The sequence below is a fragment of the Melanotaenia boesemani genome, chromosome 17 (genome assembly GCF_017639745.1).
Source record: "Melanotaenia boesemani isolate fMelBoe1 chromosome 17, fMelBoe1.pri, whole genome shotgun sequence".
In the NCBI taxonomy this organism is placed as follows: Eukaryota; Metazoa; Chordata; class Actinopteri; order Atheriniformes; family Melanotaeniidae; genus Melanotaenia; species Melanotaenia boesemani.
In genome coordinates, this window is record NC_055698.1 from 23919278 (window position 1) to 23938642 (window position 19365).

Genomic DNA, 19365 nt, shown 5'->3' on the forward strand with positions numbered 1-19365 from the left:
TTATTTCTGTTGGTACTAATAGATGGCTCATGTTACTAAAAACTAATGTAAAGCATGTTTGAACTGATCCCAGAACAAATGCCTGTGACTTATGTCCACAAAACATATATTAATCATCAAAAAGTCACAGATTTATCTAAATTTAACACTTATTAAAGCAGGATTGAGTTGACACAGTTTGTCATGGGACAGTTCATATATAGAGTGTCGGATGCAAAATGTTGGAGACAGTGGGTTTTGTAACATCTGTGATCAAACTCCAGTCCTAACCTACATGTTTCTATCAAAGGTTTAACAGAACTGTGGAGAGTAAAGCAGTTGATATTAGAATCTACTGAAAGTTTTATGGCTATGAGTTAAAGGTCCTCTTGAGCTTTTTTAAGTCTAGGTTGGTCTTAGACTTTAAACAAGAATTTAATATATATAAATATACATAAATCTATTCTTTTTGTGCGCTTTTCATAAAATCTCTATAATCTTTCTCAAAATTGATCAGATGATTTTTTTCTTAATATTTAATTTACATATTACAGAAATTAACACAATGAGAGCAAAATATTAAGACATTTTTATGTAAAGAATAATTAAGAACAATGGGTTTGGTATTTATTAAAGGAAAATATTTTAAATAATGCTGAAAAAGAGAAATGAATAGAAAGTTATGAATCAATGTTAGAAATGATGTCGGTAAAACGTTCTGACAACAACATCTTTATTGTGTAGAAATACAGAAAAAATCAACATCTCTGAAAAAAAAGAACAGAATGAAAAAAAAGTGAATTTGAAAGACTGAATGTCAGAGATTAGAAATATAGTAAAATCAGTAAGAGAATCCCAGTAAATCAGATCATTACTGGGAACACTGGTCTCTCCTCAGTGTCTCTGAGAGTGGAGTCTGGGAGCCCTGGGTGGCCTCACAGGTCACAGAGCCCACCTTCCCCCACTGGTCTGCAGGGAGCCTCAGGGTGCTGCTCCAGCTGTAGTGGCCGTCCTTCTGCAGCACCCCGGGGCTCCTGCTGTCCTCATAGCTGCTGCTGCTGCTGCCGTCCACCTTCCAGGACAGACTCCAGTCTGAGGGGAAGCCCTTGTTGGCCAGACACATGAGTGTGGCCTTCCCCTGCTGCAGCTCCTCTGTGGAGGGGGGCAGCACCGTCAGGGTGGGACGGACATCACCTAGGAGACACCAATCAGATTAGAGGACAAGAACCACACAGCTGTCAAACATCCAGAAGACAGTTGGACACCTTTACTGTGAGAGAGGAGATTTCCCTCCTTTAAGAAGTTTCAGTAACATTTTATCTGCTTCATCTCTCGCACATTGTTTCACTTCCCTTTTAGAAACCTTTCATGCATGTCAGGACACAGAATCCTCATATGAGCTGACATACATGAAACTACTGAACATGTTTAACATAAAAACATTAACTGCACTTTAAATGTCTAAAGAAATTAGTTAAACTTTAAGCAAAAATTTGAAAAATTATTCACAAATTCAACAATGAAACTCAGATGAAAAATGTGTAAATGTTGTGATCTTAAACATTCTGTATATCACTGAAATCCTGGTACAAACATAGCTGCTGTTCTACTTTGCAGGAAAGCAGCAACTGATCATTTCCACTGTTGAAGGACAAGATGGTTTAACAAAGATCCAAAGACTGAATTCACAATTTAACAGATCTGACTAGAAAATAAAACGTTGTTTAAACATTTTTATGCTGCTCCAATTAATTTATATTAATCACATTAAAAGATTAAATGATTAAATATGAACTTCAGTAACACTGTTCACAATAAGTTTAACTCAACATTCAGATGTTATAAAGACATCATTCTAATAAAGACTATTTTTGTTCTTTGATCAGTAAAGTTGTTTAAAACATTTACTGGAAAATGTAAAGAAAACTTTTTAATTTAATCTCAACGAAGAGAAACTGACAACAAAATATAAATATGAAAGATTTTTAAGTCATTCTGATAAGAAGTGAGATTTTAAAAGAATAAAGTTATGTTCCTTATTAATAAAAGTTTCATGATAGTTATAAACTTACTTCCAACATCCAGTCTGGTTCCTCCACCAAAAGTCAACCACAGTGATACAAACTGGTTGAGTCGTCGTACAAAAACCTCTGACTGTAGAGAGACACGGCTCTCTGACTTTCAACACAACAAACTCAACACAAACAATCCTGTTCCTTAAAGACACAACAACAATAAAATAAAGATTAAATTTTTTCAATGATATAAATATGAAAAATAACAAAATTTTACTTCATGATTGTTTGAAAACAACATATTTAATTAGAAATAAAAACTGTAGACATGAACTGAAAATGCTAAACAATTTAAGAAAATATTTCCTAAAGCAAATAATTTAAAAAAATATCAAAATTATTTTTTATTCAATTAAAATTCTGATGAAGTGATTAATTATTGATTAACATAATCATAGATTTCAAGTCCCTGCTGGAGTCAGAACATTTCCATAGAGAAACACTTTGCATCAGCAGCACCATGCTCCAGTGCTCTGGGAGAGTTTATAGTCCTGAGAGTTGAAGACTGGATGACTGACAGCTGTCCTTCATGACAACAGAAGCCACAGAAATCCTCCTCATCAATAACATGACTTTGATCTGCGTCCTCATCTGGACTCTCCTCTGCTTCACTCAGGGTGAGGAAAATCATTGTTCTGTGATGTGAAAATCATTTGGAGTGTAGCTGAGTTTCACCTCACCATCTCATGTCCAGTGTTTCTTCTCTCTCCTCAGGGTCTGTTGGACAGAATGTTGTTGTGACTCAGTCAGCAGCCAAATCAGTGCAAGCTCGGACAAACTGTCATTATTGACTGTAAGGCCAGTCCAAAAGTAGCTCACCGCTCTGGTACACAGTACTGGCTAGCATGGTACCATCAGAAACCTGGAGAAGCTCCTAAAGCTCTGATCTACGGGACATCAGATAGATTTTCAGGAATCTCCTCCAGATTCAGTGGAAGTGGAGCAGGGAATGGAGTTGACTTCACTCTGACCATCAGTGGAGTTCAGGCTGAAGACGCAGGAGTTTATTGCTGTCAGAGTTATCACTGGTTGAATAGTCAGCATGTATTCACACAGTGAAAAAGCATCGTACAAAAACCTCCTTCAGTCAGAATGAATAGAACTGAACTGACTGACGCAGCTGAAGCTGCTGCAGAGACTGATACAGTTTAGTAAACATAATGTAAACACACTGCAGATACATTGTTTTGTTATGTACAGTCTGTGTTCTAAACCAACCGGGAAAAGGAAGGAGATAATTTATTTTCTGTTGGTACTAATAGATGGCTCATGTTACTAAAAACTAATATAAAGCATGTTTGAACTGATCCCAGAACAAATGCCCATGACTTATGTCCACAAAACATATATTAATCATCAAAAAGTCACAGATTTATCTAAATTTAACACTTATTAAAGCAGGACTGAGTTGACACACTCTATATATGATGGGACAGATCATATATAGAGTGTTGGATGCAAATGTTGGAGACAGTGGGTTTTGTAACAATCTGTGATCAAACTCCAGTCCTAACCTACATGTTTCTATCAAAGGTTTAACAGAACTGTGGAGAGTAAAGCAGTTGATATTAGAATCTACTGAAAGTTTTATGGCTATGAGTTAAAGGTCCTCTTGAGCTTTTTTAAGTTCAGGTTGTTTTTAAGTTCAGACTTTAAACAAGGATTTATTATATATAAATATAAATAAATCTATTCTTTTTGTGCGCTTTTCATAAAATCTCTATAATCTTTCCAAAATTGATCAGATGATATTTTTCTTAATATTTAATTTACATATTACAGAAATTAACACGAGAGCAAAATATTAAGACATTTTTATGTAAAGAATAATTAAGAACAATGGGTTTGGTATTTATTAAAGGAAAATATTTTAAATAATGCTGAAAAACAGAAATGAATAGAAAGTTATGAATCAATGTTAGAAATGATGTAGGTAAAACGTTCTGACAACAACATCTTTATTGTGTAGAAATACAGAAAAAATCAACATCTCTGAAAAAAAAAGAACAGAATGAAAAAAAAGTGAATTTGAAAGACTGAATGTCAGAGATTAGAAATATAGTAAAACCAGTAAGAGAATCCCAGTAAATCAGGTCAGTACTGGGAACACTGGTCTCTTCTCAGTGTCTCTGAGAGTGGAGACTGGGAGCCCTGGGTGGCCTCACAGGTCACAGAGCCCACCTTCCTCCACTGGTCTGCAGAGAGCCTCAGGGTGCTGCTCCAGCTGTAGTGGCCGTCCTTCTGCAGCACCCCGGGGCTCCTGCTGTCCTCATAGCTGCTGCTGCTGCTGCCGTCCACCTTCCAGGACAGACTCCAGTCTGAGGGGAAGCCCTTGTTGGCCAGACACATGAGTGTGGCCTTCCCCTGCTGCAGCTCCTCTGTGGAGGGGGGCAGCACCGTCAGGGTGGGACGGACATCACCTAGGAGACACCAATCAGATTAAAGGACAAGAACCACACAGCTGTCAAACATCCAGAAGACAGTTGGACACCTTACTGTGAGAGAGGAGATTTCCTCCTTTAAGAAGTTTCAGTAACATTTTATCTGCTTCATCTCTCGCACATTGTTTCACTTCCCTTTTAGAAACCTTTCATGCATGTCAGGACACAGAATCCTCATATGAGCTGACATACATGAAACTACTGAACATGTTTAACATAAAAACATTAACTGCACTTTAAATCTCTAAATAAATTACAAAACTTTTAGGTAAAAAAGCTGAACAATTATTCACAAAATTCAACAATGAAACTCAGATTAAAAATGTGTAAATGTTGTGATCTTAAACATCTGTATATCACTGAAATCCTGGTAACAAACATAGCTGCTGTTCTACTTTGCAGGAAAGCAGCAACTGATCATTTCCACTGTTGAAGGACAAGATGGTTTAACAAAGATCCAAAGACTGAATTCACAATTTAACAGATCTGACTAGAAAATAAAACATTGTTTAAACATTTTTATGCTGCTCCAACTAATTTATATTAATCACATTAAAAGATTAAATGATTAAATATGAACTTCCAGTAACACTGTTCACAATAAGTTTAACTCAACATTCAGATGTTATAAAGACATCATTCTAATAAAGACTATTTTTGTTCTTTGATCAGTAAAGTTGTTTAACACATTTACTGGAAAATGTAAAGAAAACTTTTTAATTTAATGTCAACATTGAGAAACTAACAAAATATAAATATGAAAGTTTTTAAGTCATTCTGATAAGAAGTGAGATTTTAAAAGATTACAGTTATGTCCCTTATTAATAAAAAGTTTCATGATATTCTTAAACTTACTTCCAAGCTCCAGTCTGGTTCCTCCACCGAACGTGTACCACAGTGATACAAACTGGTTGAGTCGTCGTACAAAAACCTCTGACTGTAGAGAGACACGGCTCTCTGACTTTCAACACAAACAAAACCTTCCTCTGATAAAACTTAAACTGCAAGTCTTCAAATATCTAAATATGTGATTATTTTATGGCTCATTTTTAACTAATCTGGATTTTTAGGTTTTTTCCTTCAAATATTAAACATTAAACTGCATTTGTTGCTGCTGATAGAAAAACTAATGAAGAAAAATGTGATGTGAGAAAATCTAACCAAAATCTTAGAATTGAAGATAAAATAATAAAAGAAAATCTGTGCATAGCAAAAATTTTAAACATATCTTGAATATTTAACTTACTTCCAAGCTCCAGTCTGGTTCCTCCACCGAACGTGTACCACAGTGATACAAACTGGTTGAGTCGTCGTACAAAAACCTCTGACTGTAGAGAGACACGACTCTCTGACTTTCAACACAACAAACTCAACACAAACAATCCTGTTCCTTAAAGAAACAACAATAAAATAAAGATTAATTTTTTATTAAATAAGTATGAAAAATAAACAAAAAATATCTTTATAATTGTTTAAAAAACCACATCTTTAATTAGAAATGAAAACTGTAGGCATGAATGAAAATGATAAACAATTTGGAAAAGAATTTTCTAAAGAAAATAATTTACAAAAAATATCAAAATTGTTTTTTATTAAATTAAAATTCTGATGAAGTGATTAATTATTGATTAACATAATCATAGATTTTCAAGTCCCTGCTGGACTCAGAACATTTCCATAGAGAAACACTTTGCATCAGCAGCACCATGCTCCAGTGCTCTGGGAGAGTTTATAGTCCTGAGAGGACTATAAATAACACAGAACAATATTACTGAAGATGGTTTTAGTGTTTCCAAATATAGAGTCTCACTTTACCAAATAATTACACCAGCTTTATAAAACCTCTTTTATAGATTACCAATATTCTGGTTAGGCAATAAAAAATAAACAAATGTTTACATTTGAGTTCATAAAGAATTAAATATACTTACAGTTAACATCCAGTCTGGTTCCTCCACCGAACGTGTACCACAGTGATACAAACTCATTGAACCGCCGTACAAAAACCTCTGACTGTACAGAGACACGGCTCTCTGACTCTGCAACAAACAATGCAGCAGAACATTTGAAGTGTTTGTGAACTAAGAATTTGCTGACAAAATATTTCACTAACATGAGAATATCAATTTTCTTAATTGTACAATGATGAATATTTATAAGTAATTTAAATATAAAGACACATATACTTAGAAAATGACCATAAACACAAATTTAAAGGAATAACCAGACAATTTATGCCGCATAAAAACTGTATAAAAGGATTTAATAAACCTGAAAAACAGAATTGTTAATTCATATTGTAATATACTTAAAATATTTCAACACTGATGTTTATACAGTAAGTAATTAAAGTTAATTTAAGTTCTTTTTCACACATGGACAGTCACAAAGTGCTGGACACAACGAGTAAAATTATGACTAAATTAAATACCAAAGTAACCAATGAACAGATAAGAAGCTGACTTTTATAATCTGAGGTCTAATCATTTACTGCTCTCTAAGTCAATATAATTTCCCTCTGTGTTATGGTGAGTCAGACAGGCAATGGTTTCTGGACCCCAAGATGCAGGCACTGAACAACCAGATGACAGAAAATGGTTAATTAGGTAAAAGAAATTAATGGAGGGTTGAGCTGAATCCGGAGAACAGTTTTAATCCAAGTGCAGGATCCAAGGACCACAGTGGTTCACAGCTGACCAGATGGAGCGGATGGCAGGGTGGAGCCGGCTAGAGCTGGCTAGAGCTGGAGATGAAAGTGAATCAGAGCGGGATGGAAACAATCCAGGAGGTTGGTGTGGCAGGCAGGGCTGACAGAATCCGAAGAACCAGGAATCTTGACATAAGACAGGGTTATGAGACACGAGTAGGATCAAGGCAGAGAACTAGAGAGGCCACGATATACCAGGTAAATAACTGGACGATCCAGCAAGGAATGTAGAAAAGTCCGGTGTCTAAATACTGTGGTGGTTGATTAGTGGATGAGATCCTGGTGTGGAGATCAGCCCAGGTGAGGTGATTGCTGCCTTGGTAATTCTCCTGGCCGGGAACAGACATGACACACAAGACAGACAGAATGAGCCAGACACACACACACACACACACTAGGGCAATCCAGGAACACACACACGGGAGACAGACAGGAACCCTAACATTTTCTGATTAATAAAGTATTTTTCCGATAAGAATTTTAAACAACTCTTATAGTAAGTGAGATAAAGTAAAGAGTATAAAACAGGAGTGATGTGAGCTTGTTTGATTGAATGTATTAATAATCTGGCTGCAGCATTTTGAATAGACTGGAGGCGTAAAAGAGGTGAGGATTTGTGCAAGTTGTTAAACAGGGAATTACAATAATATAAACATGAGGACGTGTTCATGATTCTTCCAGGTCAGCTCTGGAGACCATATGTACCAATTTATAAATGTTGCTTGAGTTACAGAAAAAAGAATGAAGAATAAAGAGCTCGATTTAATTTATTATTTAGAAAGTTTTAAGTGAATAAACACATTTCTTATCAGCGCTGGGTGAACTGGTAGATGAATGAGTAGAAAGTTAAAATCTGTTTTATAGTATTCAGATAAAGATTAGGAAACATTATATGTAAAATGTTTTCTATACATCATAACCTCTTATGTTAATCTGAATCTAAAATTATGATGACATAATATTTGCATAAACTAAATGATTCATTGATAATTATCATCAGATTGATCTAAGTTCCTGCTGGAGTCAGAACATTTCCATAGAGAACACTTTGCATCAGCAGCACCATGCTCCAGTGCTCTGGGAGAGTTTTATAGTCCCTGAGAGTTGAAGACTGGAGGACTGACAGCTGTCCTTCATGACAAAAGAAGCCACAGAAATCCTCCTCATCAATAACATGACTTTGATGTGCGTCCTCATCTGGACTCTCCTCTGCTTCACTCAGGGTGAGGAAAACCATTGTTCTGTGATGTGAAAATCATTTGGAGTGTAGCTGAGTTTCACCTCACATCTCATGGTCCAGTGTTTCTTCTCTCTCCTCAGGGTCTGTTGGACAGAATGTTGTTGTGACTCAGGTCAGCAGCCAAATCAGTGCAGCTCGGACAAACTGTCACTATTGACTGTAAGGCCACTCCAACAATAAATCAACGCTCTGGTTCACAATACTACCTGAACTGGTACCATCAGAAACCTGGAGAAAGCTTTTAAAGCTCTGATCTACTTGACATCAGACAGACTTTCAGGAATCTCCTCCAGATTCAGTGGAAGTGGAGCAGGGAATGGAGTTGACTTCCACTCTGACCATCAGTGGAGTTCAGGCTGAAGATGGCAGGAGTTTATTACTGTCAGAGTTATCACTGGTGAATAGCCGAGCCAGTGTTTCACACAGTGAAAACGCATCGTACAAAAACCTCCTTCAGTCATGATAGAACAGAAACTGAACTCAGTGCTACAGCTGGAAGTTATTCCAGCATTGATATAGTTCAGTAAAACACTCACTGCAAACACACAGCAGAGGGTCATCCATGGCAAACAGGTGTCCTCAAGTAACCTGATTTATAATAGTCTAATGGACGAAGATTCATACAGAGCGTTCAAAGCAATCAGGCTTACTTGAATTCGTTATTCATTTCATTCCACATTCAACACACTGGTGGTGGTAAGTTACATGTGTATCCACATCTGTTCTGGGCCAGATTGATGGAAATGTGGCTGCCAACCAGCAGGCAAAAACACCTCTCCAGTCACCAAACCTTCACACAGATTCATACACCAGTGCTGCCAACACTGGAGGCAAGATGTGTCACGTGTTTAGTCCAAGAACACAACAGCTGATTGATTGCGATGAAGCAACTTTCTAATATTGTCATTCTAGCCACCTTTTAATTATATTCATGATATAAAACACTGAATCAGATAACAAACAACATCTCAGTCATGTTTTGTTTCCAGTGTTGCAGCACTTATGAGTTTAAGTGGTGTGTTATAGTAATGGGGATGGAACATATAAGTTCATACTTCTACCAACTACTTTTCTAACATGGTTTTAACGATTTTACAGTTCATTTCCATGCAGGTAAGAACATAAAACAAAGATCCTTCAGCTGAAATTATTATGTATTTAAGTTTTAACTTTCAGTCTAAATAGTTGAATGTTGTATTTACTAGAAGTTCTTTTAAAGATGCTTACATGATGAGTTGAAGAAATCTCACATGACAAGAGTTACGGCCTTTTTGGATTGGCCTCCTTACAGGTGTTATCCTGGAAAAAGGGCTCAGCTGAAACAAGAAACGGACTATCTGCTGCAGCATGGTTTTGCTGTACCTAGCTCCAGTCCTTGGAGTTCGCCCTGCCTTGTTGAAACCAAACCCGATGGATATCCATGGTTTATTACCGATAACAGGAAGGTTAACGCTGTAACAGTTACGGATGCATATCCTCTACCTTGCGTAGACGATTGCGTAGACACTATTGGGAATGCACAATATGTCAGTAAGTTGGACCTGTTAAAAGGGTACTGGCAAGTTCCACTTACACCTCGTGCTTCATTAATTTCTGCTTTTGCTACTCCCGATACTTTCCTGCAATATACAGTTATGGCTTTTGGCATGTGTAATGCCCCTGCCACATTTCAGCGTCTCGTTAATACGCTATTTTCGGATCTTCCATTTTGTTCTGCGTACTTGGATGACATGGTGGTATTCACGGACAAATGGGAAGATCATGTGTCTGCTTTAGAGACAATATTTGCACGTTTAGCTGACGCCAGCTTAACCCTGAACCTTGCCAAGTGCGAATTTGGTCGCGCTACTGTCACCTATCTAGGCCGACAGGTAGGACAGGGAATCGTGCGTCCGGTGGAAGCTAAAGTGAGTTCGATAACCCAATTCCCCATTCCAGAAGACCGAAAAGCCTTACTCCGTTTTCTGGGGATGGCCGGTTATTACAGGAACTTCTGTAGAAATTACTCTACAGTTGTAGAACCATTGACGTCCTTAGTAAGTCCTAAGCAGGAATTTCTATGGACCCACAAGTGCCAGCACGCGTTCGATAGTGTAAAAGCTGTACTTAAAAATGCACCACTGTTAGCGGCTCCCAATATGGAGAAACCCTTCAAACTGGATATAGATGCCAGTGCTGTAGGGGCTGGCGCTGTGCTCCTCCAGTCTAGTAACGATGGGATTGATCACCCTGTCTGTTATTTCTCCCGTAAGTTCAGCCGACACCAGTTGCATTATTCCACCATCGAGAAGGAAACGCTGTCGTTACTTCTGGCGCTACAACACTTCAATGTATATGTGGGATCCTCTCCTGTGCCCATTCAGGTATTTACAGACCACAATCCGTTAACCTTTCTAAGTCGTATGTATAACCATAATCAGAGATTGATGCGATGGGCACTCATTCTGCAGGAATACGACCTGGAGATTAGGCATAAAAAGGGGGTGGATAACCTTTTCGCGGATGCCTTATCTCGTCTTTAGGACTGTTTGTGACTGTATGTGTGTTCTTGATGGTTTAACCTGTGTTTCTGTATTGCAAGCTGGAGATGTGTTTGGAGAATCTGTGGCCAGATTTTAAGGGAGGGGGTGTTACGGCCCCTGGCCTTTTTGGATTGGCCTCCGGCCTGTCACTCCAGACCTGGATATGCAAATGCTGCTGGGCCAGTGCTGCCTCGGGATTGGCTGTGGACCAGAAGCTGCAGTTCCTCCCCTCCGCCTCACCGATTGGTCACTACTGCTCCCGCTCATCCCAGCTGGAAACCATTGAGTGATGCTTCGCCCTTAAATAGGAGGACCTGTCATTATTCATGGCGGCTGTGTCACTAGGACACAGTTCGCCTCCTGTTGGGTTCTCTGTGTGGTTTGTGAAGAGTTTAACATTTGAGTGGTTCTTTGAGCTGTTTGTATAGTTTGTGTGTCTGAGGACACTTGGTTTCTCTTTGAACCTTAGGTATTCTGACTGGACTGTTCAACAGACGGAATGCTTATCGATTGCTTAAATAGAATGATTGTCAGGGAGTTTGCTCGTTAGGAGAAACTCCCCACCCTTTGTTATTTAGGATCGTTTGTTTAGTTATATTGAATTTTGTTTGACTCTAGTTTCTTGTTTAAGTTTCCTTTGTGTTTTTGTGTAAGCGAGTTATAATTTGCCGCCGGTTAGCGTGTGTTTTCCTTTATAGGACACCTTTTGTTTATTATCGTTATATTTTACCTGAAAAGGACATTTTAAGTTTTGTACATATTGAACATTTTGTAAATAAATTATTGTTATTTTTAAACTTGAAACCGGCTTGTTGTGTTACTCAACCCCTTCCACCCCCAGACCAGAAGGGGTCCGTAACAACAAGTTTTAGTTCTGTAGATGTCACCGTCAGGTCTGCCTCTCATTGCTTTTCACCTATTAACTTTGAGTTATGAGCTAATTAGAAAAGGAAATGGTGGCATTATATAAAAATGAGGGATATATTTATTTTCTGTTTGATATTTATCTTTTTCTTATCAATTCATTGCCATGACAACTCCGTGTCCTGTACTGTGTGCAGCTCATTAAAACAGTTTTACATAAATCCTCCTCAATGACACTGAAAAGGACAGAAGTGCCTGCTGCAGAGACTTGATATTAAACACAAACTGACTTCATTTGATCAAAGTTTACAACACAAACAGTTACCAAAAACTTTGTGTAACAAGTTTACCTAAACCCCAAGTTTTATCTGCAGACAAATATCAGATCTTCCTCTCAGTGTGTGTCACCTCTGAGCTGTAAGTAAGAAACTGTTCACAAAAAAAAAAAAAAAAAAAAAAAACTCTTTTTATACCTAAATTCATTCTGTATTTGCTGAGACGTCAACATGATGAATAAGAATTTGGATTCATTCATTTCTGCAGCTGAGTGACTGTGTGTGTTTGCATATGTGTCCTGCCTCTCTGCTCCCAGCTGTTAAGAGGTCAGTGTTGATCAGTGGCTGTTCAGACCTTTCAGAGACACTGAACACACCAGCAGCACAATGATGATGTCACTGACTCTACTGCTGACCACCCTGGGGCTCCTTGTTCAGGGTGAGACTCTCTTGTGAAAACTTTGCTTCAGGATGCAACCAGGTTCACCACAATGATGTTCTGCTGTGATGGAGAAACACTGAAACAAGCAGCTTTCACCTTCTTCCATCTATTCTCCATCTTAAAGAAAAATCTTTCTTCATCTTTCTCAAAGCTGGATTTGTCTCAGTAACTCTTCTACTGTTTTCCAGGTTCATCAGGAGAAATCATCCTGACTCAGACTCCTGGATCTCAGTCTGTTGTTCTAGGACAGACTGTCTCCATCAGATGTAAAACCAGTACAAGTGTTGGCAGCTGGCTTCACTGGTATCTTCAGAAACCAGGAGAAGCTCCTAAACTCCTCATTTATAAAGCTACAACTCTTCAGTCAGGAATTCCGAGTCGTTTTAGTGGAAGTGGATCTGGTTCTGACTACACTCTGACCATCAGTGGAGTTCAAGCTGAAGATTCAGGAGTTTATTACTGTCAGCAGGGTGATAGCTTCCCGTTCACACAGTGATACAACGTCGTACAAAAACCTCCCTCAGCTGGAGAGGAACTGATCTGAACCAACAGCTGCACTGAGATTAAAACAGGAGAAGAACTGAGACTAAACTGCAAAGATTTTTGTAGTCAAATTTAGTGTTATGAATTAATATCTCAAAAACATTATAGATTTTTATCATCATATAAAGATCAATTAGAAAAGTTTCATTTCATTTGTTTGATTTTATTTCATATAGAGCGACAACACAGTCATATATGATTTTAAATTACTGAGATTAAATTTAAGGATTAATATAAAAGTAATATTTAATTTACTATTTAAAAATGTGAAGTTTTATTAAAAAATATTGGTTTTTTTGTGTTACAACAAACCTGAATTTTATAAGAAAATAGACAGAAGAGGTTTTTTATCTAAGGCCAGTCCAACAGTAACTCACCACTCCGGTTCAAAGTACTACCTGAAACTGGTACATCAGAAACCTGGAGAAGCTCCTAAAGCTCTGATATACTTGACATCAGATAGATTTTCAGGAATCTCCTCCAGATTCAGTGGAAGTGGAGCAGGAATGGAGTTGACTTTCACTCTGACCATCAGTGGAGTTCAGGCTGAAGATTAGGAGTTTATTACTGTCAGAGGTCTCATAGCATCACAGTCAGTGGTTGTTCACACAGTGAAATACAGTCGTATAAAAACTTCCATCAGACTGAACAAGAACTTAGCTGACTGATGAAGTTCACTGAACACACACACACAGACACACACACACGCACACACACACACACACACACACAACACACACACACACACACACACACATACACACACGCAGAAATGTTTAAGAACTAGTAAATCTCCAGAACTTTTTAAAATTATTCTTAATTGTGATCACAACAACTTTATCAACAGATAACTTTCTTGATGGAAACACACATTATTATGACTATAGGCAATGTTTTTTTTTTATTTGTTTATTAACATCTATAATGTTTTGCAGAAAGGATCATGGAGCTGCATCATGTCACAGTAAGAGATAAAGCTTTGTGACATTGTGCCGTTACTGAACTTAAAAGGTAAATATTGTTGAAGATGCTGATCATCACCAGAAAATTACCAAATAAATAATAATTAAAAGTAGAGAAAAAAATCCCCAAAATTTCCAGAATATTACTTCAAACAACAACAATAAAACTTTCCTCTGAGTCAACTGTAAGCATTAAAAGGTAAAGAATAAAAACACAGTTAATACTGTGGAGCTCAAAGTCTGTCCAGCAGAAAGAAATGGAGCAGTTAAGCTCAGCAAGGTGTGTTTAGTGACTACAGAGCAGCTTTCAGTTGGATCACATGACTCTTGATGACATGGAGCTTCATTTTTTCCTTTGGGATCAGATTCTCTAAATCTCACGTATTTTTTACTTATTCTACCATTTTTTTTATGCTGATTAAAATGTAGAAAACATTTTCCTTCTGACAATTATTATTTGACCCAAAATTCAAAACTGTTAAAGACAGAATATCAAGTAATTTTATTGTTTATTGTTTATTTCATGAGAAGTTCTTAAGATGCTGCATGAAGACTTGAATAATTCTAACATTGCAAAACCACCAAATAATAACATCCAAACATAAAGATTTTTACTCACTAATGCTCCAATTTATTTCAAATAAAGTCTTATTACTAAAATAAATTAATTGAACCTCTTCACAACCTACTGGATCAAATAACTCAGAGAGAATTTTGATTTCCTGGTGCAAATATCTCACATGTGAAGATGAAACATGACGACATGTAGAGGAGAGCTGCAGCTGAGTGACTGTGTGTGTTTGCATATGTGTCCTGCCTCTCTGCTCCCAGCTGTTAAGAGGTCAGTGTTGATCAGTGGCTGTTCAGACCTTTCAGAGACACTGAACACACCAGCAGCACAATGATGATGTCACTGACTCTACTGCTGACCACCCTGGGGCTCCTTGTTCAGGGTGAGACTCTCTTGTGAAAACTTTGCTTCGGGATACAACCAGGTTCACCACAATGATGTTCTGCTGTGATGGAGAAACACTGAAACAAGCAGCTTTCACCTTTTTCCATCTATTCTCCATCTTAAAGAAAAATCTTTCTTCATCTTTCTCAAAGCTGGATTTGTCTCAGTAACTCTTCTACTGTTTTCCAGGTTCATCAGGAGAAATCATCCTGACTCAGACTCCTGGATCTCAGTCTGTTGTTGCAGGGACAGACTGTCTCCATCAAATGTAAATCCAGTATTAGCACCAGCTATCTTCACTGGTACCTTCAGAAACCAGGAGAAACTCCTAAACTCCTGATATATGCAGCTTCAAATCGTCAGTCTGGAATTCCGAGTCGTTTTAGTGGAAGTAGATCTGGTTCTGACTTCACTCTGACCATCAGTGGAGTTCAGGCTGAAGATTCAGGAGTTTATTACTGTCAGCAGGGTAGCAGCTCGTTCACACAGTGATACAACATCGTACAAAAACCTCCCTCAGCTGGAGAGGAACTGATCTGAACCAACAGCTGCACTGAAACTAAAACAGGAGAAGAACTGAGACTAAAGTGGCAAGATTTTTGTTATTAAATTAAGTTTTATGAATTAATATCTCAAAAACATTATAGATTTTAACGGTCAGAAAAATATCAATTAGAAAAGTTTCATTTCATTCATTTGATTTTTGTTCATATAGAACAACACAGTCGTATATGATTTTAAATTGCTGAGAATAAAATAAAAATTTAATATGAAAGTAATATTTAACTTACTATTAAAAATGTGAAGTTATATTAAAATATAATTTTTTTGTGTTGCAGCAAACCTGAATTTTATAAGAAAATAGACAGAAGAATTTTTTTTATCTGATTTTTTTTATATTAATAGTAATTTTTATCTTAAGCTTACATCAAAATTTTATTTTTTTTCAATAAATTTACATCAACAAGTAAACATTTAATGTAGTCCAAAATCTATATATTTATATTTTTTACTCAATTATATAAAAAAAAAAAGAAAGAAAGAAAGAAAGTTAAACTTTCCATGTAAAAACTAAAATTGTGGTTTTAATTGTCGTTTTGTTTGATCTAATCCAGTGTCTATTCCATTTTAATTGAGATCAATAAGTCACATTTATGTCAACAAACATGGAAAAAATGATTTGATGAACAGACATTTATTTTTATAGAATATTAAAAGAATTAAAGATTGGAACAAAGCAGTAAAAATTGTTTTTGGATATCTTATAATCATCTCTACATGTTGAAAGAACCAAAAAATCTGTTTGATATAAAAATCTTATTGTATAGAAACACATCTGAAGAGAGAAACTAAGAATTTGAAAAAAGCTTTGAAAAAGAGAAAGAAACAAAAGATCAGTGGACATGTGAGAGTCCCAGTAAATCAGATCAGTACTGGGAACACTGGTCTCTCCTCAGTGTCTCTGAGAGTGGAGTCTGGGAGCCGTGGGTGGCCTCACAGGTCACAGAGCCCACCTTCCTCCACTGGTCTGCAGAGAGCCTCAGGGTGCTGCTCCAGCTGTAGTGGCCGTCTTTCTGCAGCACCCCGGGGCTCCTGCTGTCCTCATAGCTGCTGCTGCTGCTGCCGTCCACTTCCAGGACAGACTCCAGTCTGAGGGGAAGCCCTTGTTGGCCAGACACATGAGTGTGGCCTTCCCCTGCTGCAGCTCCTCTGTGGAGGGGGGCAGCACCGTCAGGGTGGGATGGACTTGACCCACTGCAGAAAGAGAGGTCACATTACAGACATTAGATGAAAGCCCCTCCTCAATATTTCACTTCTTGCTTTTAGTTCAGTAACCATAGTAACGGACAGGCATCACTGCTGAACCACAGCAACAGACAGGTTTCAGTACTAAAGATAAAAATGTTCAAGACATTTTTTAGATGTTTTCAGCTTCTTGTGATTCACTTTGCTTCAAACTAAAATGATAGATTAGATTTTAAAAGCAGATCTTTCACCTTCACACCATCCCGGCACTTGTCTGCTTCATTAAATAAATTCTTCACTGTTTTTTATAAATGATTATTTTATATCATTTGAAGAATGTAAAATCTTTCAGATCTACTCTTTTCATCCTCCCCATAGTTACCACTACAATATGATGATATTAAATCAATCTCCCACATGCAGTGATGTAAGTCAGTAAAGTTTATTTATAAACACTTTTCACAGATTAAAAATTGCAAAGTGTTGGGCATAAAATGGCTGTAATAAAACATAATAATTTTCATAAAATAAATAATTATCAACAAACAGCTTTTCTGAATAAAATAGTTTAACTGCTTTTTAAAAGAGTCCATGGAGTGGACCACATGGAGGGGCAAATGTAAAACTTTCTACCTGATACGTGACGACATGGGTCAGTATATTTACCACATTTCTGGTTAAAGACACAGAAACTTCTGATGGGTCTTGAATTTTCTTTCACATACTAAGTTTGAGCAGAAAAACTAACTAATTTAAACAAAAACTTTAACTTGTTAAGTTAACAGATTGAACATGTTAGAAACATTTTTGATCCTCAGTTTTCTGAAATCTAAAAATTTCCTGACTAAAACAGTAAAGACTCAGATTTTCAGAGTTTAGACTGAACAATTAAGTAATGATCTGATTCAGAAGCAAAATTTATCTGCAAACTTACATCATGAGAGAAAAAAATAACAGAACAATATTACTGAAGATGGTTTTAGTGTTTCCAAATATAGAATCTACCTTTACCAAATAATTACACCAATCATATAAAACCACATTATAGATGACCAATATTCTGGTTAGGAATAAAAAATAATCTGTTTACATTTGAGCTCATAAAGAATTAAATGTACTTACAGTTAACTTCCAGTCTGGTTCCTCCACCGAACGTGTACCACAGTGATACAAAACTCATTGAACCGCCGTACAAAAACCTCTGACTGTACAGAGACACGGCTCTCTGACTCTGGAACAAACAATGCAGCAGAACATTTCAAGTGTTTGTGAACTAAGAATTTGCTGACAAAATATTTCACAAACATGAGAATATCATTTTTCTTTGTTGTACAATGGATATTTAAGTGATTTAAACATTAAGACACGTATACTTAGAAAATAAACACAAATTTAAAGGAATAATCAGACAATTTATGCTGCATAAAAACTGTATAAAAGGATTTATTAAACCTGAATAACAGCATTGTTTATTCATATTGTAATATACTTATATTTCAACACTGATGTTTATACAGTAAGTAAATAAAGTTAAAGTTCTTTTACACACATGGACAGTCACAAAGTGCTGGACACAAAGAGTAAAATGACTAAATTAAATACCAAAGCAACCAATGAAAAGATGGCAACAGACAAAATAAAACAGGTAGAGAAAAATAAAACTCAACTAAAAGCCTGTTTTAATCAGAAACGTTTTAGCTACTTTTTTAAAGGACTCCAGAGATTTAACTAAATGTAGTTGAAGTGGACTCTTACACAAGCTTGGTACCACAGGGGAGGCTGTAGCTCAGGAGGAAGAACAGTCGTCTTTCGACCGGAAGGTAGGCGGATCGATTCCAGGCTTCCACTGACTACATACCTAAGTGTCCTTGGGCAAGACTCTTAACCCCACGTTGCCTCCCGATGTGCCTATCAGGGTGTGAATGGGTGAGTGTAATAACTAGTGTAAAGCGCTTTGAGTGGTCACCTGGCTGGAAAAGCTCTACATAAAAATACAAGTCCATTTAGCATTTACCACAGACAGAGCCTCTGTCCCTCCTGGTCTTTGTTCGTGTACGAGGGACAACAAACATTCTCAGCCAGAGAACAAAGACAGCGAGCAGCAGTGGATTTTTATAAGAAGCTGACATTTATAATCTGGGGTCTGATCATTTACTGCTCTCGAAGTAAATATAATTTCCCTTTGGGATTACTAAAGTATTTTTTCCTATAAGACCTTTTAAACAAATCCTAAAATAAGTAGGATATAGTAAAGAGTATATGTGACACGGGTGGAGAGCGAGCAAGGTGAACAGAGGGAATCAAGCGGTGGAAAGAATTTTTATTCTTTCAATCAAATAAAACTGTAAGGTCATTAATTAAATATTCACTGGAGGAATGTAGGTGTAACAAAAGGAAACCAATTAAAATCAGGGAGGCTAAAGTGCTTGGGGGAAAAAAAAAAAAAAAAAAAAAAAAAAAGTTCAGAGGTCCAGATGAAGCAGCGCAGTCTGTGTAGTTCCTACAGCCATCAATCCCGCTGTGGACTTCTGGAAAAGTAGGGAGATTTCTGTGAGTACTCTGCTTCAGTACACTCAACCACAACAGGCTTCCATTAACAGGTGTTGCTAAAGAT

General features: G+C 37.1%; 3 pseudogenes and 3 gene segments (V, D, J or C); 3 read left to right on the forward strand and 3 right to left on the reverse strand.

Annotated features, from left to right (window-relative positions):
- Positions 1-741: 741 nt before the first annotated feature.
- On the reverse strand, positions 742-2295 carry LOC121656358. The segment is given in 3 exon segments: positions 742-1173; positions 2052-2157; positions 2272-2295. Coding segments are annotated over 3 exon segments (453 nt in total).
- Positions 2296-2622: 327 nt separating this feature from the next.
- On the forward strand, positions 2623-3133 carry LOC121656216 (annotated as a pseudogene).
- Positions 3134-4006: 873 nt separating this feature from the next.
- LOC121656359 lies at positions 4007-6483 on the reverse strand. The segment is given in 3 exon segments: positions 4007-4474; positions 5742-5847; positions 6427-6483. Coding segments are annotated over 3 exon segments (489 nt in total).
- Positions 6484-12304: 5821 nt separating this feature from the next.
- On the forward strand, positions 12305-13094 carry LOC121656229. The segment is given in 2 exon segments: positions 12305-12542; positions 12734-13094. Coding segments are annotated over 2 exon segments (360 nt in total).
- A 1802-nt stretch (positions 13095-14896) lies between these two features.
- LOC121656249 lies at positions 14897-15527 on the forward strand (annotated as a pseudogene).
- An 888-nt stretch (positions 15528-16415) lies between these two features.
- Positions 16416-17884, reverse strand: LOC121656259 (annotated as a pseudogene).
- Between the last annotated feature and the right edge of the window lie 1481 nt (positions 17885-19365).